Here is a 16,461-nt window from a genome sequence, read left to right as displayed (position 1 = left end):
GAGTTCCCCTCGTGATTCTCACATTCAGACAGGGGTGAGACCATTGCCTTGGAGAAAATGGCTTTCCACTAATCATGACTGTGAACCTTAACCTAGCCAGGTCAGCTCAATCTCCTATTCAAGGACAAGAGAGTGCTGGAGACAATAACCCACATTCAAAATCACATCACAGCCTGTAGTCCCAGCACTTTGAGAGGCCGAGGCAGGCGAATCACTTGAGGTCAGGAGTTCGAGGCTAGCCTGGCCAACATGGTGAAACCCCATCTCTACCAAAAATACAAAAGTTAGCCAGGTATGGTGGTGTGCACCTGTAATCCCAGTTACTTGGGAGGCTGAGGCAGAAGACTAGCTTGAACCCGTGAGGTGGAGGTTGCAGTAAGCAGAGATCACGCCACTGCATTCCAGCCTGGGTGACAGAACGAGACCCTATCTCAAACAAAACAAAACAAAGCAAAACAAACAGAAAGAGGGATCATGACATGCTAGACAGTCCTCAGCTTCCTGTGGGCTCCAGACAGGCTTGATGGATATCTGAGTCTTAAGGAGTCAAGGGTCCTGTTTTAAAACATAACGGGGATTTCTTCTTATTGGATATGGTAAGACACACAGAGGGACATGATGGTGATGAAGGAAGTTTATACTCACAGATGTCTAGAAACAGGAGGCACAGCACACCACACAGGGCCACGTGGGGAAACACCAGGGTCAGTCAGGAGGCAGAGGGAATAAGGGGGAAGCGTGTGCAAGAACCTTTATTGTGTTTTTTGCCAGAAGGCGTGGATGAGACAGGGTAAGCAGGGTAGATAGGTTTAGGATTGGCTGATCTGAATAATTCTGGTGGGCTCTGGGGCACAAGGGCTGTCTCTTGTCGTCCGGTGTCTGGTCAAGGGATGATTGGGACTAGGGACAGTGACCCAGCCTGATAAAGGAGATGGGTGAGGGTGGGGGCTCTGAGTGGGTGGCTGGCATTTGAAGAATGTGCTCTGGGGTAGGTGTTTGCTATCTCTAGGAATTAGCCCTGGGAAGACCAGTCTCTCCAGGTCAGGAAGGCTCCAGGTGTCACAGCATCAGAAAATACAGAAAATAAAAACAGTCCCCACCTTGCCAGTGCTTCTAGAACTCAGGACTATCTCAATGTCTGCTGAAATCTGATCACATTCCATCCTAAGGATACTTTTCATTTCTTCTCTTGGGGAAAGCAGACACACAAAGACTCCGCAATGGCAAGGCAGGAGAGGGCCCCAGAGATTTTTCTTTCTGTGTCAGGAAAGCCCCTCTCCCTAACCATCTTAGCTCAGGTTGCTATAACAAAAATACTATAGACTGGGTGGCTTAAACAACACACACTTATTCTCACAGTTCTAGGGGCTGGGAAGTCCAAAACCAGTGTGCCAGCAGATTCAGTGTCTGACAAGGGCTTGCTTACTGCTTTGTAGTCAGCCTTCTCACTGTGTGTGCACTTGGTGGAGAGCAGAGAGAGAGGGAGGAAGTGAGCTATCTAGCATCTCTTCTTATGAAGGCACCTATCCCATCACAAGGGTTCCACCCTCATCACTACTTCCCAGAGACCCCACATCCGAATACCATCACCTTGGGAGGTAGGGCTTCCACATATGCATTTTTGGAGATGCAAACATGCAGCCCCTGTCAGCATTGCTGCACTACAGAGGGTGTGGCATGCTGGTCTGCCTCCAGGAATGACCACTTTTGTGCCGTGCTGACCCATCCCTCATACGAATTGGTCTGCTAGCCCCCACTGGCCTTTATTGTGCCCATTCTTATCCACCCCCACTGCATCATATGCAGGAATTCTCTCTCCACAATCCAGCCCTGATCATGTCACCCCCTACTCGTCCCCTGCCCCCACCCCCTGCATCTATAAACCTCCTCTGGCACATGCTCATCTGCCCTCATCAGTCTTGCTGGGCTCATCCACTGCCACTCCACTTCACCTTTTGGCCTTGTGAATTCCACCCTCCAGACACACAGCACAACATGCTGCTGCCTGCCTGTGGATGTGCTGCTTCCTTTGCCAGGCATGGCCTTCCCTCCTGGGCACACTCCACTCCTCAGGACCAGCTCAGCTCACCGATAGCATCCTCTGCAGGTCTTTATTTGGTCACCATGAGCAGGGTTCATCACCTCCTTAGGTTTGCTTCTCCAGTGCTAGATATATGCCTGGTTACAGCAACAGAGGGTCCTTGGACCCTCTGCACACATATCCAACTCCCCCAGTAGGCCACTATGTCCTCAAAGGCAGAAGCTGTGCCTCTCTCATCTCTTATGCCAAGCCCCTAGCATGGTGCTTAGTATATGAAAAGGGCTCAGTCAATGCTTGTTGAGTGAATGAATGAATGAATGAACGAATGAATGAACAATGGAACTACCTGGGCCACACACAGTATATAATTTATTTGTTCAAAAATATTTATTGAGTGTCTACTGTGTGCAGACACTGTGCTCTACTGGGAATATAATGGCAAGCAGAAATAGACGCCATCCCTGCTTTCAAGGGGGTCATACTCTTGTGGGGGACACTGACATTAATCAAAAACTATACTGATTAATGTATTATTGACTACAAACTGAGATGAGCATCAGAGTGAAAAAAATGTAAGAATGATTAACAAAGGAACATAACCTAGAATGGGGCTCAGGAACACTTCTCCAGAGAAATGACCTTGAACTGAGTTCTGAAGTATGAATGAAAGTTAACTAGTTCCAGGGATGGAGTGTTCTAGACATAGAGAAAACATATGCAAAGGTGATGAGTGGGGAGGGAGCAGAGTGAACCCTAGAAATAGGAAGGCCCATGAAACTGGAATACAGAGTGCAGGAGAATGTGTACAAGATGACAAGGACAGTGGGCTGATTGCAGGGTCAAATTGTGCAACCCCTTCTAGAACACATTAAGGATCCAAGGGAAGCCAGAGAAGGATTTTAAGCAGCAGGATCACATGATCTATTTGTGTTTTGAAAAAAAATACTCTGGATCAGGGTAGAAAATTGCTTAGTGTTTCAAAGAGACCAGTTAGGAGGCTATTCCAGTAGCCAAGACAAAAGATGATGGTTGATGTGGTGGTAGCGGTGATGCGGGCGAAATGGGTGGATTTGAGAGCTGTTTGAAAGGTTGAATTGACAAGAATTGGTGGTGGATTGGAAGAGGAGGAAAAGAGGGAGGAGCATGGCAAAGATGGTGCCCCGGTTTCTAGTTTGCATTTCCAGATGGAGGGTGCCTTTATTTGCCAAGATAGGACACTCTGAAATACCAGGCAATGTTGTTGGATATGATGAGCGTGAGGTGCTCTGAAAGAGCCAAAGGAAGATGGAAAGTGGGTCATTGGACATAGGGTCTGGATCTCAGAGGAGAGCTCTGGTTTAGAGAAATAAATGTGGCTGTGGGTTTATGTTCCTGAGACAAAGGTTAGGGTGATAAAAGAAGATAGCTGACCAGGTACAGTGGCTCACGCCTGTAATCCCAGCACTTTGGGAAGCTGAGGCGGGTGGATCATGAGGTCAGGAGATTGAGACCATCCTGGCCAACATAGTGAAACTCCATCTCTACTAAAATACAAAAAAAAAAATAGCCAGGCATGGTGGTGTATGCCTGTAATCCTAGCTACTTGGGAGGCTGAGGCCAGGGGAATCACTCGAACCCGGGAGGTGGAGATTGTAGTGAGCTGAGATTGCACCACTGCACTCCAGCCTGGCAACAAGAGTGAAACTCTGTTTTAAAAAAAAATTTTTTTTTAAAGACAGCCTAGGACCCAGCAGTGGGGAAAAAAAGGCTTGAGGAAGAAGAATGGGATGGAAGCACAGAAGTCATGGGAAGAAGGTATTCCTATAAAGAAGGGGTGGGCTGCCATGTCAACTGCAGCTGAGACGCCAAGTGTGATGAGGATTGGAAAACATCCATTGGATTTGGTGACATGGAGGTGGTGATCTTAGCAAGGGCTGCAGCAGAAGCGATGGGGGCAGATTGGATTAAGGAGTTAGTGGGAAGTAAGGAAACAGAGGCTGAGGGTGTTGACAGTTCTTGCGTGGATTTTGTCTGTGAAGCAGGGAGGAGACAAGGATAGGGGAAAAGCAGGGGAGGATATGGGGCCAAGGAAGATGTCTTTAAAGATGAAAGAGACTTGGTCATGTTTTAATGATGAGGAGGAAAAGGAAAATGTAATATTCAAGAGAGAGAAGGTATTGCTGATGATGAGGAGAGGATCCAAAGCATGACAGAGGAAGCGATCTCTTCCTTGTTGGGGCTTGAGCCACTCAGTTTCTCTAAGACAATGGGAGGGGAGAAGAAGAGGTTGGGGGCAGATGCACTGGGGGGTTGCCAATCTTGAAGAAGAACTTGAAGGACTTATTATTTGATGGCTTCAATTTCCTCTGAGAAGTCATCAATGAGAATGTTACCTGATAAGAGAGGGGTCGGGGGAGTTAGGGGAGATTGCATGTTGGAGATTTAGGGATATTGGAGAAGCCTTGAAATATTGGAAAGTCATGAGTAAGGGTGGGAGGGCAAGTTGACCAGAGAAATTTGGAGTGGCACTCAGGGCCTGTAATGAAGCTGGTAGCCAAAACTATAGAGTGGGGCCAATCTCTTCTGTAATGTGACTTTCTCCTGCAGCACTCACTGCTCAGGTCATACACGGAAGTAAAGGAAAGCTGGGTTTACCCAGCTTTGGGGTTTTGTCAGGAAAATGTTCAAATGACAGAGGACAAGGGAATTCAGGTTCTGGCCATTTAAGTTGATTAAGACACAAGTGAAGAAAATCACTGCCGTGCAAAATTATCGGCTCCCACTGATGGGCTTTGAGAAAGGAGTTATCAGTGGCCTGGAGGTCCTTGTTGAGGTTGAAGACTACTCCCAGTAGACTTAGTTGAAGAAGCAAGCTGGAGAGAGAGGGGGTTATGGCTAGAATTAGTGAGTTTTGGAGGTGGAGCAGTTTGGGGGATGACAAGCAGCTTCAGGGTGTGGCTGTGGAAGTTGATGGTTGAGATAGAGAGGGAAAGATTGCCTGAGATGGAAAGACCAGGAACCAGAGAGGCCATGGTGTTGGGTGGGTGTTCCACATGTTTGCTAAACTCACCAGAGTAAGAGCAAGACTCAAGGACAAGAAGGAGACTGGGAGCAGGTGCCACTGTCTTTGGTGAATGTAGCAACCAAGAAGTCATAGGTGACAGCAACCAAGACAGAAAGAGGATGTATTCAACTAATGGCCTGTGTTACAGAGAAGGCAGCAAGGTGCAATGGCATCTACCCAACCTCCTGACCCTGGAGTTTATGGGGTGTGAGAGAACACATACTACAAGAGAGCAGTGAGGGGAAGGGGATCTTCAGGGGAAAGCCAGGAGAACACAAAGAAGTAGAGAGCAATTGTTGGAGAGAGAGGATGGAGGGGAGATGGCTTGTTGTCAGTGGCAGTTCCAGAGCAAAGAATGGAAGGGCTTAGAGGTAGAGGAGGAAAATAGGACTGGCTCAGAGACAAAGAAGAAAAGAACATTTCAGGCACAATGATGTGGTTGAGGACTGATGGCTGGGAAGGCAGGAGTGGGAAAGGTTTTGTACAACCCCATGTACAGATGGGGATTGAGGCTGGAAACCAGAAGTTCAAGAATGAGGCAAGTCCATCTCTGACAGCTGATAAAAGCAGAGTTCCAACTGGATAGCCCCTCTCCCATCTATGGAAATATTTGCTGCCATCTTGCTTTCCACTCACCCTGCTGCCACCATTTTCCCTTACTCCCAGTTGGGACACACCTATTAAAATTATTTCTGGATAAATAATCCAATTTTAGAAGATACATAATCCAATTTGTAAATGGGCAAGAAACTGACATAGACATTTCACCAAAAATATACAAATAGTCAATAAGGACACAAAAAGAAACTCAGCATCACTAGTCCTTAGGGAAATGCAAATTAAAAACATGAGATACCAGTTTACACCCGCTAGCATGGCCACAATCAAAAGACAGACAATTATAAGTGTTGACAAAGATGTGGAGAAACTAGAACCTTCATACACTGCTGGTGGGATTGTAAAATGGGGCAATCGCTTTGAAAAACAGTTTGGTAGTTTCTTAAAATATTAAACATAAATTTACAGTATGATCCAGCAGTTCCACTCTAGACATCTAACCAAGAGAATTGAAAACAAATATTTGCACAGAGACTTACAGCAAATGTTCACAGCAGCATCATTCACAATAGCCAAAGTGGAAATAAACCAAATGTCCATCAACTGGATAAACAAATATGGTTTCTCTCCATACAATGAAATATTATTCAACAATAAAAAGGAATGAAGTACTGATACATGTACAGCATGGATGAACCTCAGAAATATTATGCTGAGTAAAAGATGCCAGCACAAAAAAAAAAAAAACAAGCATTATGATTCCATTTATATTAAATGTCCAGGAAGGGCAAAAAGGAGATTACAGGGACAGAAAGTAGATTCATGGTTGCCTGGAGCTGGTGGGGGAAATAGGGAATGGCTGCACACGTGGTATAAGATTCCTTTCTGGGGTGATAAAAATGTTCTAAATTTAGATGATGGTGACAGTGGCGCAACTTTGTAAATTTTTTAAAAAATCATTGAAATGTATACTTAAAAGGGGTGAAGTTTATTATATGTAAACTATGCCTCCGTATAGCTGTTTTTTAAAACTTTATCTAGACAAATCCAGATCTAATTCTGCTTCTATGTCATCATCATCATCCCAAAGTACTGTGATTTGTTAGTGTGGCTTCCTGCACCTTGCTCATGCCCTGCTCCACAGTGCCCAGGGTCCTATTCCAGCAGTTGCCCTTCCCCCAAATAACCTTCAAAAGTGGAATGAGGATTCCCCAAGCTCTCCTTGCTGCAAAGGGACAAGGCCATCCCTCTTTACCTCTCAGCATCAGTGAAAGCGCACTAGAGACTGATATCTCCAGGATAACGATGATATACCTCCAAAATATTATGTGACTGTTGCACATACCACATTATTTTATAAGTTTGGTTTATTTTTAGCAGGTAATATGTATTCACATGGCTTTAAAAATCAGTATGATAAAGCACACATATAGATGTATCTATCTCATCTACCCATATCAATACCACCACCCACAGCCTCTGTTAGTTTTTTAAGCACCCTTCAAGAGTTTGCTTATGTAAATACAAGCAAATGTGAATAAATATCTTATTTTCTCCTTCTTATATAAAAGTAAAGTAATAGATATGCTGTTCTGTACCTTGCTTTTTACACTAAAGTTATCCTGGAGAGCTTTTCATATCAGATCTTAGAGATCGTCATTGTTTTTTACAGTTACGAAGTTTTCCACTGTGAGTACTTATCATTATTTATCAACCAATTCCCAGCTGATGGACACTTGAGTTATTTCCAACAATTTTCACTTAGTTTCTACTGTGACAGACAGGGCTGAAATGAATAACCTTATATACAAGTCATTTCATAAGTGTGCAGATATCTTTAGTTGGAAAAATCACAGAAATGGGATCACTGAGTCAAAAGGCACATTACTCATATTGTGCATTCCTATAGCAATGCATGCAGCCTCAGTTTCCTCACAGCCTTGCCAGCAGAGCATGCGGTCATGCTTCTAGATGTGCAGTGTCTTTGGAAAGAACTTGGTTTTCATCCTGCCTTCTTCAAGTGGGATTAGTTTATTTTCATTTTATTTTATTGCTATAAGAGCACTTACCTTGAGATCTACTCAAAAGATTTTTGAGTGTACAATATGATATTGTTCACTATGGACACAATATTGTACACCAAGCTTTCTAGAATTTCTTTCATTACTGAAAGTCTATACTCATCAATTAGCAACTCCCCATGCCCCTCCCCATCCCACTCCATCCCTGACAACCACCATTCCTCTCTGCTCCTGTGGGTTTGACTATTTTAGATACATCATGTAATTGGAATCACACAATATTTGTCCTTCAGTGACTGGCACGTTTCACTTAGCATAATAACCTCGGGGTTTATCCATGTTGTCACCAACTGCAGTATTTCCTTTTTAAAGCTGAATAGTGTTCCTTTGTATGGATATACTACATTTTCTTTATCTGTTCATCTGTTGATAGACATCCGGTTGTTTCCTCTTCCTGGCTATTGTGAATAGTGCTGCAGTAACACCTGGATTTCTATCCCCCAAAGTGTGATTGCTGGATCATATAAGCAGTCTGATTTTTACAGTGTGTCTAGATAGCTCAGAATCCACCAAATAGATGTTAGAATCCGAGGGCAAGTAGATCACCTGGCTCAGCACCCTCATCTTTTAGGAGAAAGCCAGAAAAGAGGACTTAGCTAAGACCCACCAATCCATGGTATAATAAGAATTCATGGGCACCTATTAAAGGCTGGCATTTTACTAGGTCTATGCCCCTACAGAAGTATAAAACAGTCTCTATCTCTATTTACAGCCACTCCCTATTGTTCCTGTTACCACCTGGGCTCCACCTCCTGTCAGTTTGGCTGTGGCATTAGAGTCTCACATGAGCACAAACCCTACTGTGAACTGCACATGCAAGGAATCTAGGTTGCATGCTCCTTATGAGAATCTAATGCCTGATGATCTGTCACTGTCTCCCATCGCCCACAGATGGGGACCATCTAGTTGCAGGAAAACAAGCTCAGGGCTCCCACTGATTCGACATTACAGTGAGTTTATGATTATTTCATTATCGATTATAATGTAATAATAATAAAAATGAAGTGTACAATAAATGTAATATGCTTGAATCATCCTGAAACTACCCCCCCCCACCCTCATCTGTGGAAAAATTGTCCCACGAAACCAGTTCCTGGTGCCAAAAAGGTTGGGGAGTGCTGTCCTAAAGAATCAGGCAGCAGTGTAGGGTTAGGGACAGGAGGGGCCACAGGGAACATCAGAGCAGCGAGGGAGAGCAGTCTGCCACTGAGAAGACTTCCCCTGGCTATTGTTCAAATAGCAGAAGAATGAGGGTTCTGGGACTTCTCACCGTGACTTTTTTTTCCTTGAGTGCAAATCTTTTTGTCTAAGTATAAAAGCAATGCATTTTATTGCAGAAACTTCGGGAAATGCAAAAAATCGCAAAGAAGAAAATAAAGTTCATCATTATCCCATCATTTAGAGATCATCAGTCGGCATTTAACTTCCTATTTTTCTAGTTTTCTTTCCATAGAGTCATATACATATGTACGATATGTGGTTTTGGTCTTCTCTCCTTTTTTAAAAAACAGACAATGACATAGAATTCACAGGATTTGGCGATATACCCATTGTTTCTACATACCTTAAAAACTCTGGAGATGAACACTAAAACTTTTGTTAATTTTATGGTCAAAGATTGGATCTTATTTTATTCTTTGCTTACCTTTCATGACTAGTAAACTTGTTCATATGGCTTTTGATCATTTGTGTTTTTTATTTTATGTGTTACCTACTCATGCTGTTCATCCATTTTTCTATTGAGTTATTAGTCTTTTTCTTATGGATTTAAAGAGTACTTTGTATATTAAAGATATTCACATTTTTTCATACATATTGCAAATATTTGACCTCAGTTTATTGTCTTTGAATTTTATTTTGGACTTTTTTTGCCATATAAAAGAGTCAAAATTATATCTAGTTAGATATATCAATCTTCCCTTCATGACATTTACTGTTAACAGTTTGGTGTGTATTTTTTCAGACATTTTCTATGCATATGCAAATATATCTATAAAGATATATATATGTAGTTAGATATATAAAGTTTTCCTGCACATTTGAGACATCATGCACATTATTCTGTAACTTATTTCACATACTAGTATATTTTAGATAATTTCTTATATGAGTATATAAGGATCTAACTCTAACAGAGTGTTCGATTGCATAAATTTAATATTATGTTATTAAACCAGTTTTAAAGCTTGTTTTTCATTTTCGTATTTAAATAAGGAAGTTTTCTGGTATCTGAAAGAAATAGGGACCTAAGTTTATTTATTCCACATAGTGAGCCAGTTTTCCCAATAACATTTATAAAATAATCTATTTTTCCCCACTGATCTGAAATAACTATGTCATATATTAAATAACATTTTAAATAACTATCATATAGTAAATATACATATATTGAAAACTTGACTTTCTCTCTGGATTTTCTATTTTGATTCCTTTACTTTATTAATCAACACCATATTGTTCTAATTATTGTAACTTAATAAGATACGTTAATATCTCCAAAATTAATACCATCCCTATTTTATCTTTTTCAATATTGCCTTGGATAATTATTTTTCTTTTATTTACTTGTTTTTTACATTTATTATGACCTTTAGAATTATTCTGTGATATTCACAGAATATTTAGGATTTTGACTGGAATTGTGCTAGATTAAAAAATTAATTGAAGGTTTATTGACATTTTTGCAAAATGATTATTTCAATTTAAAAGCATTGTATTTCTTTATCTATTCAAGTTTCCTTCTTATGTGCATCAATAATGTTTTTGTTTTCTTTGTATAATCTTGCATTTGCCATCAAGTTCATTCTTACTTATTTTACATGTTTTGTTACCATTGTTAATGGGATCTTAAATGTATACTTTAGGACTATTATTAATATGTAAAAAGTACCAGTTTTGTGTACGATTTGTAATGGTTTACAGAATATTACTTTTGTTTCCAGTTGATTTTTTTTTTAATTTCTCATGTAGACAATCATGTCATTTGCAAAACAAAACAAAACAAAAGAAGAAGAAAGGAAAAGAGAGAGGGTATATGACTTTATTTCTTTATTTCTTCATTTCTTCTTTTACCATATTTACACTTTATTTCTTTTTATTTTCTTATTACTTTCTTGGATGTATCAGATACTATGTACAGTTTTCTCTTTGTGGGATTCTATTGGGATTTTACACAAACACACTTTTATATATATTCCTTTTTTTCAGTTACTATTTTCTTTTCTTTTGAGTCCTTGGAGATTTTCTTGGGTTTATCTTCTCATTCTCTGATTTAGGTTCCTGTAGCCTCTAGTATGTGGTTTACGGCTTCTTCTGGGTCTTAAAATCCAACAGTCAATATTTTTACCTCTAAACTACTCATCTTAAGGTGTCCACGATCCCCTCATTGTCACAACCAACAATCACTTTGTGGCCCTCATCTGCGTTGATGACTGTGATACTGACACAACCTTTATCCCTTCCTTCATTTCTCTCTTGGCATCCATGACACTAACTCCCCTGGCTCTCTGCCGAACTCTCTTCTCCTCAGCTTCTTTCTCCCTTCCTTGTCCCCCTTTGAGTACTGAAGTTCCACCACAGTCTTTCTTTTGTTTTCACTCTACAGATTCTCCCTGGACAATCCATGAATCTGTAGATTCATCCCTCTCCATGTCCACAGCCCATCTGCCAAGTCTTGAGAGAGCTCCAACCTCATTTAAAGGGCATCTCTCCCTGTAGGTTTCGACACCAAACTCACTGCCTCACTGTCCCCTGACTTTGCTACCCCCTAATATCCATGGCTCCATTATCACCAAGCTGCCCAAGACAGAATCTCAGAGTCATCCTGGCTTCTTCCTCTCCCACATCTGCCCTACCCAGTCACCTCGTGCTGTGAGTTCTGCAGTACACATGTCTCTCCTTTCTATTACTACTATTTGAATGGAAATCCCTGTGGTCTTTCTCCAGAGTATTGCAGTTTTCAGGGTTTGTTTGGATGTTTTGCTCTGCTTTTCATCCTTTATTCTATCCTCATCATGTCTCATCATGTGCCTTCGCAAAGCCCATGTGTTATTTTTTGTTTGTTGAGACGGCGTCTCACTCTGTCATCCAAGCTGGAGTACAGTGGGGCAGTCATAGCTCACTGCAGCCTCCTGGGCTCAAGCAATCCTTCCACTTCAGCCTCCCTAGTAGCTGGAACCATAGGCGTGGGCTACCATGCCTGGCTAGCTTTTGTATTTTTTGTAGAGACAAGGTTTTTCCAGTTGCCCAGGTGGGTCTTGAACTCCTGGGTTCAAGCGATCAGTCCATCTCAGCCTCCCAAAGTGTTGGGATTACAGATGTGAGCCACCATGCCCAGCCCCAAAGCACACGTTTGATGATATGAGTTGTCTGTTCAAACCATTTCAGTGGGTCCTGTTGCATAATAAATTCTAAGCAACTTATGATGTGCAGAGCTTTCTGTTCCCTAGTCCCAATACCCATTTCAGCTTTGTCACCTACTATTTCTTTCCAGATGCCTTATGGCCCAGCCATTCCCCCAAGCACCCCCCACTGCCTTTGTACACACCCTTACCTATACCTATTGAGTGCTTTTCCTGATACTTTACCTGCTCACCCTTTGAGATTAAGCTCAAAAGACAACTCTGCAGCCTTCCTGGACTGCTGGGGTAGAGAGATTTAATCTCCCTTTTCCCTGTCCCGTCCATGCTTGATAAATGCTCCTCTGCTTAAGCATTTAGAACACCAGAAAGCATTTAGAACAACAGGGTGTGCCTGCCTCTCCCTGTTAAGGGGAGGGCCAGGACTCTTCTCCATTTACTCCATTCATCTTACTCACTTCTTTCTCTCTCAATTCCCTCTCTTCCATCATACTCACACCTAAGTCCCTATCCAAGTTAAACCCAACTACTACATATTCAGCACATGTACTTGAACAGTTAAAAAGCACACAACTATGAAATGTAATACTATCTAGTAACCTACTACATATCTATGGTATATTCATTTTCTCACTCTCTTAAGTGACGATCTCACACCTTTTTCTGTGTTCCCAAACTTCCTACAATCCCTCTTCCCCTGATGAACTTGCTTCTAACTCATTGAAAAATAGAAGCAATTGGAAGATAATTTTCTCATTCCTCACCATCTCACCTTCCAAGTCTCTTGCATCGGAACCCACATCCTCTGCTTCTACCCAAGACCTAGCCCTTCACTTTCACTCTGGATCCTGTCCCCTCCCCACTTCTCAAAGTCTGCTCTTGTGACGATCCCCTTCCTCCTCTCTGTCATCCCTATTTCCCTTTCTATACTGGACCTTTTCCATTGGTCTACAAACATCATCCCTCTCTCTAAAAAATATCTTGACTCTTCTTTCCTCTTTAGTTACAGCCACTCCATGTCTCAGCTGTCCTTCCTACCAAAACTTCCTTTTTTATGATCATCTTTAATAGCTACCTCCAATTCCTCATCTCCCATCTCAGCTCAGCCTGTCCCAACCAAGCATCAGTCCTTTCTACTCCACTGAAACCGGTCTTATCATGATAACAGTGATATCCAAGTTGTCAAATCGGATTGTCACATCTGTGTCCTCATCTGGCCCTACCTTTTAGCAGCATTTGATACAGCTGATCACTTTCTTTTCCTTGAGACGCTTTCTATCCTGGCTTTTGTAACACCTGCTCTCCAGGTATTCCCCCCACCTTTTTGGCTCCAAAGTCCCCTTTCCCTGATTTCTCCCCTCTTCTCAATGTTAGCATGTTTTACAGTTCAGCCATGAGACCTCTTTTCTTCTCTGTGTCTGTTCTACTGATTTAAAGGCCATCTCTATATCAATGACTACCAAATTTGTTCACCCAATCCTGATCTCTCCTCTGAACTACAGACTCTGACATGCATACCTGATTGTCTTCTGAGAGGCATTTCAAACTCAAGATGTCTAAACCAGAACTCTGAATGTCCACCTTCAAACAGCTTCCTCTCCAAGTCTTATCTGTGCCATTAAGTGGCCCAGTTGCTCAAGCCAGAAACCCAGGATTCATCCTCAATTTCTCTTTCTCCATCCCCCTCCTTACTGCCCTGCCATTGAATCCATCAGCAAACCCTGCCGATTTTACCTAAAAATACTCCCCCAAACCATTTGTTTCTGTCTCCATTGCTGCCGTCCTAGTCCAAGATGCCATCATCCTTCACATGCTACTGCGAGTCTCTTAACTGGCCTCCTGACCTCCTCTCTGGCCTTTGGAGATCATTCATTTTCTACTCAGCAGCCAAAAGAATCCTCTAAAAACATAAATCAGAGCATATCACTGTCCTGCCTAAAACCCTGAAGCAGTTCTGTGTTGCACCTTGAACAAAACCCCACTCCCTACCCAGGCCTAGAGAGCCCCCTGTGGCCTGGCCTCTGCTCCCTCCCCCACCTGCCATGTCCACCCTCCCCCTGGCTTGTCCCTGGCCACAATGGTGCTCTTCCTTGCTCCTCCAAGCCTACTTATTTTTCCCACCTGAAGACCTTCATAGCAGCTATTTTTTTCCTTCCAGAACACTTCCCACCTCTCATCCCACCCTGTTTTATTTTCATCATAGCAGTACTCACATGTTCCCTTGCTTATTTATTTATTTTTATTATCTATGTCTTTTACCTAGAATAAAAGTTTCCTGAAAGTATGGACCTTACTATCTTGTGCTTTGTTGCCTCCTGGAGCTGGACCAGATCCTGGTACATAGTAGGTGTTCAGCAAAGGCTTGTTGAAGGGATGACTGAATCCTGGTATTCTTCATGATGGGTGCCATTCTTGGCACACAATAAGTCCTCATGTATTTGTTGAATTGATAAGCAAGTCACTCCAACTACACTGGGTGCTTCTTGAGGATCAGAGACCTGTTTTAGGTTTCCTTAATTCCTCCACAGCACCCAGCACAGCGCTCGGAACTCCCAGGTGCTTGGTACATATATCTTGTTGGATTTATTCTTCCTCACAAAGGGGAAGCCAAGAGTCCTGCTGTCTGCTTCACAGATGCCATTTCTCTGAGAATAAACGTGATGTGAGAGGGATGTCACGAGAACAAGGACAAATTGGATAGGATGCCATGGGGGCTACTCAGCCATTCTCAGTTGGAATGGCGAGAAAAGGAGGTCTGCCCCGTGGTATTTTCCTGTTTCAGCCATGACGCTACATTACTTTTTGGTACATGTGTTACAGGGCGCAACCTATATCCTGATGATGGTGGATCCAGATGCCCCAAGCAGAGCAGAACCCACACAGAAATTCTGGAGACATTGGCTGGTAACAGATATCGAGGTAAGCAGGCCAGGAGGCACTCTCTGACTCATTTGGGGTTGTAGCTGGAAGATTATTATTCAGTGCTGTTCCCACCTCTCATCCAGGAGCGTTGGAGCGAGGACTTCCATGTCCCCTCTCCCCCAGCACTCAGCTGTCAGAGCCCTCCCGAGTTTTCCAACAATTTCAAAAAGTGTCCCAGGGCCAGTGGTATGCTGGTAACCCAGCCTTCTGGAAGGGTGGGGAGAGCCCTGATTTCTAGTGTTTGCTGATTTTTATGGTATAAATAAATACTCCCACCACAGGAGTGGCGATTTAATTTCAAGCTCCTGATGATTTAACAACTGACTCACACTGTTTCTGAAACGTTAACAATTGGCTTCAGCACACCACTGGATTTGGGGGCACTGAGGGGATTCTGAGACGTGCAGGTGGCAGAACCGGCCAAGGAAGTCCTGGAGCTCCTCCCCATGATGGGGCACGGGGTGTGAGAGAGGCACAGCAACTTCCTTTTCTTTGTGTACAGAAACAAGTGGCCGCCTCTCATCTTCGTGTCTTTGTCATCATGATAATTGTGAAGGAGCCTGGCTCACCCTCTTCAGGGAGGGTCCTCAAATCTGGTGGCTTGTTTGTGCCATTATGTGGGAGGGAAAGGCTGTGTTGCCAAACAAGTTTCGGATACTCTGGGTTGAACTGAACTCATTCTGTTTCTAACTGAAGGGCTTTTGGAGATTTTACTAGTCTAATATACACTATATCATATACACTGATTTCCCAATTGCATTTGGTTATTGAAACTTTCTGTTCATGAGTGCCTGGCAGTACTCTTTGGGGAAGTCCAGACTAGCCTCAAACAGTCACGAATCTGTGCCTAGAACACCTGCAGATGGGCTTTGCAAAGAGTGTACAAAGGCATCAACCCTGTAAGATAGTGGGAACTGAGAACTAGAAAAACAAAGTTCGGCTGTGGTTTGGACCTTGGCTGGCTACCAACTCAGTGACCTCTGTCGGCTCCTCTGGACATTTCATCTTGCTCTGTAATACGGGAAACGTGCTGCTGACTTGCTGTGATTGTGATGAGCCAATGACTTACGATAGCACTTTGGAAAACAGACAATTCTGCAACTATGAGGGGTTTGTGTTTTTCCTTCCAGAACTGTGGGTAGAGGAAGGGGTTGATATCTGAACTAGCTTCTGACCACCCTGAGCAAGGCAGGGTTCTCACAGCCACTGGGTGGGAGTAGGGGGGTGACAGGGGAGTTACCCTTGCAACCAGCTGGTGGCCCAGTGACCAGGGCCCCTCCCAGGGAGCTCGGGTGGACAGCCATCCTTAGAGGTAGCCCTGCCTATGGCCCTGGAAGGGGCTTCCTTAAGGGAGACCCGAGCAGCAGCTTCGTGGGCAGTGCTGGAGCCACCTCTGTTACTCCACACACTTCCCTGGCCAAACACCATAAGCACACAAAGGGACAGAGCTAGGAGGTT

General features: G+C 43.1%; 1 protein-coding gene across 2 annotated transcripts in view; it reads left to right on the top strand.

Moving 5' to 3' along the window:
• PEBP4 (phosphatidylethanolamine binding protein 4) overlaps positions 1 to 16,461 on the top strand; it is a 274,119-nt gene that overhangs the window by 156,258 nt on the left and 101,400 nt on the right. For both annotated transcript variants that reach the window (XM_073017996.1, XM_007961924.3), the window contains exon 4: positions 14,902 to 15,000. In XM_073017996.1, coding sequence (XP_072874097.1) covers positions 14,902 to 15,000 — 99 coding nt within the window. The remainder of the gene's footprint in view (positions 1 to 14,901; positions 15,001 to 16,461) is intronic.

The sequence above is a fragment of the Chlorocebus sabaeus genome, chromosome 8 (assembly GCF_047675955.1).
Source record: "Chlorocebus sabaeus isolate Y175 chromosome 8, mChlSab1.0.hap1, whole genome shotgun sequence".
Lineage (NCBI taxonomy): Eukaryota > Metazoa > Chordata > Mammalia > Primates > Cercopithecidae > Chlorocebus > Chlorocebus sabaeus.
This window is presented reverse-complemented; position numbering and strand designations above follow the sequence as displayed.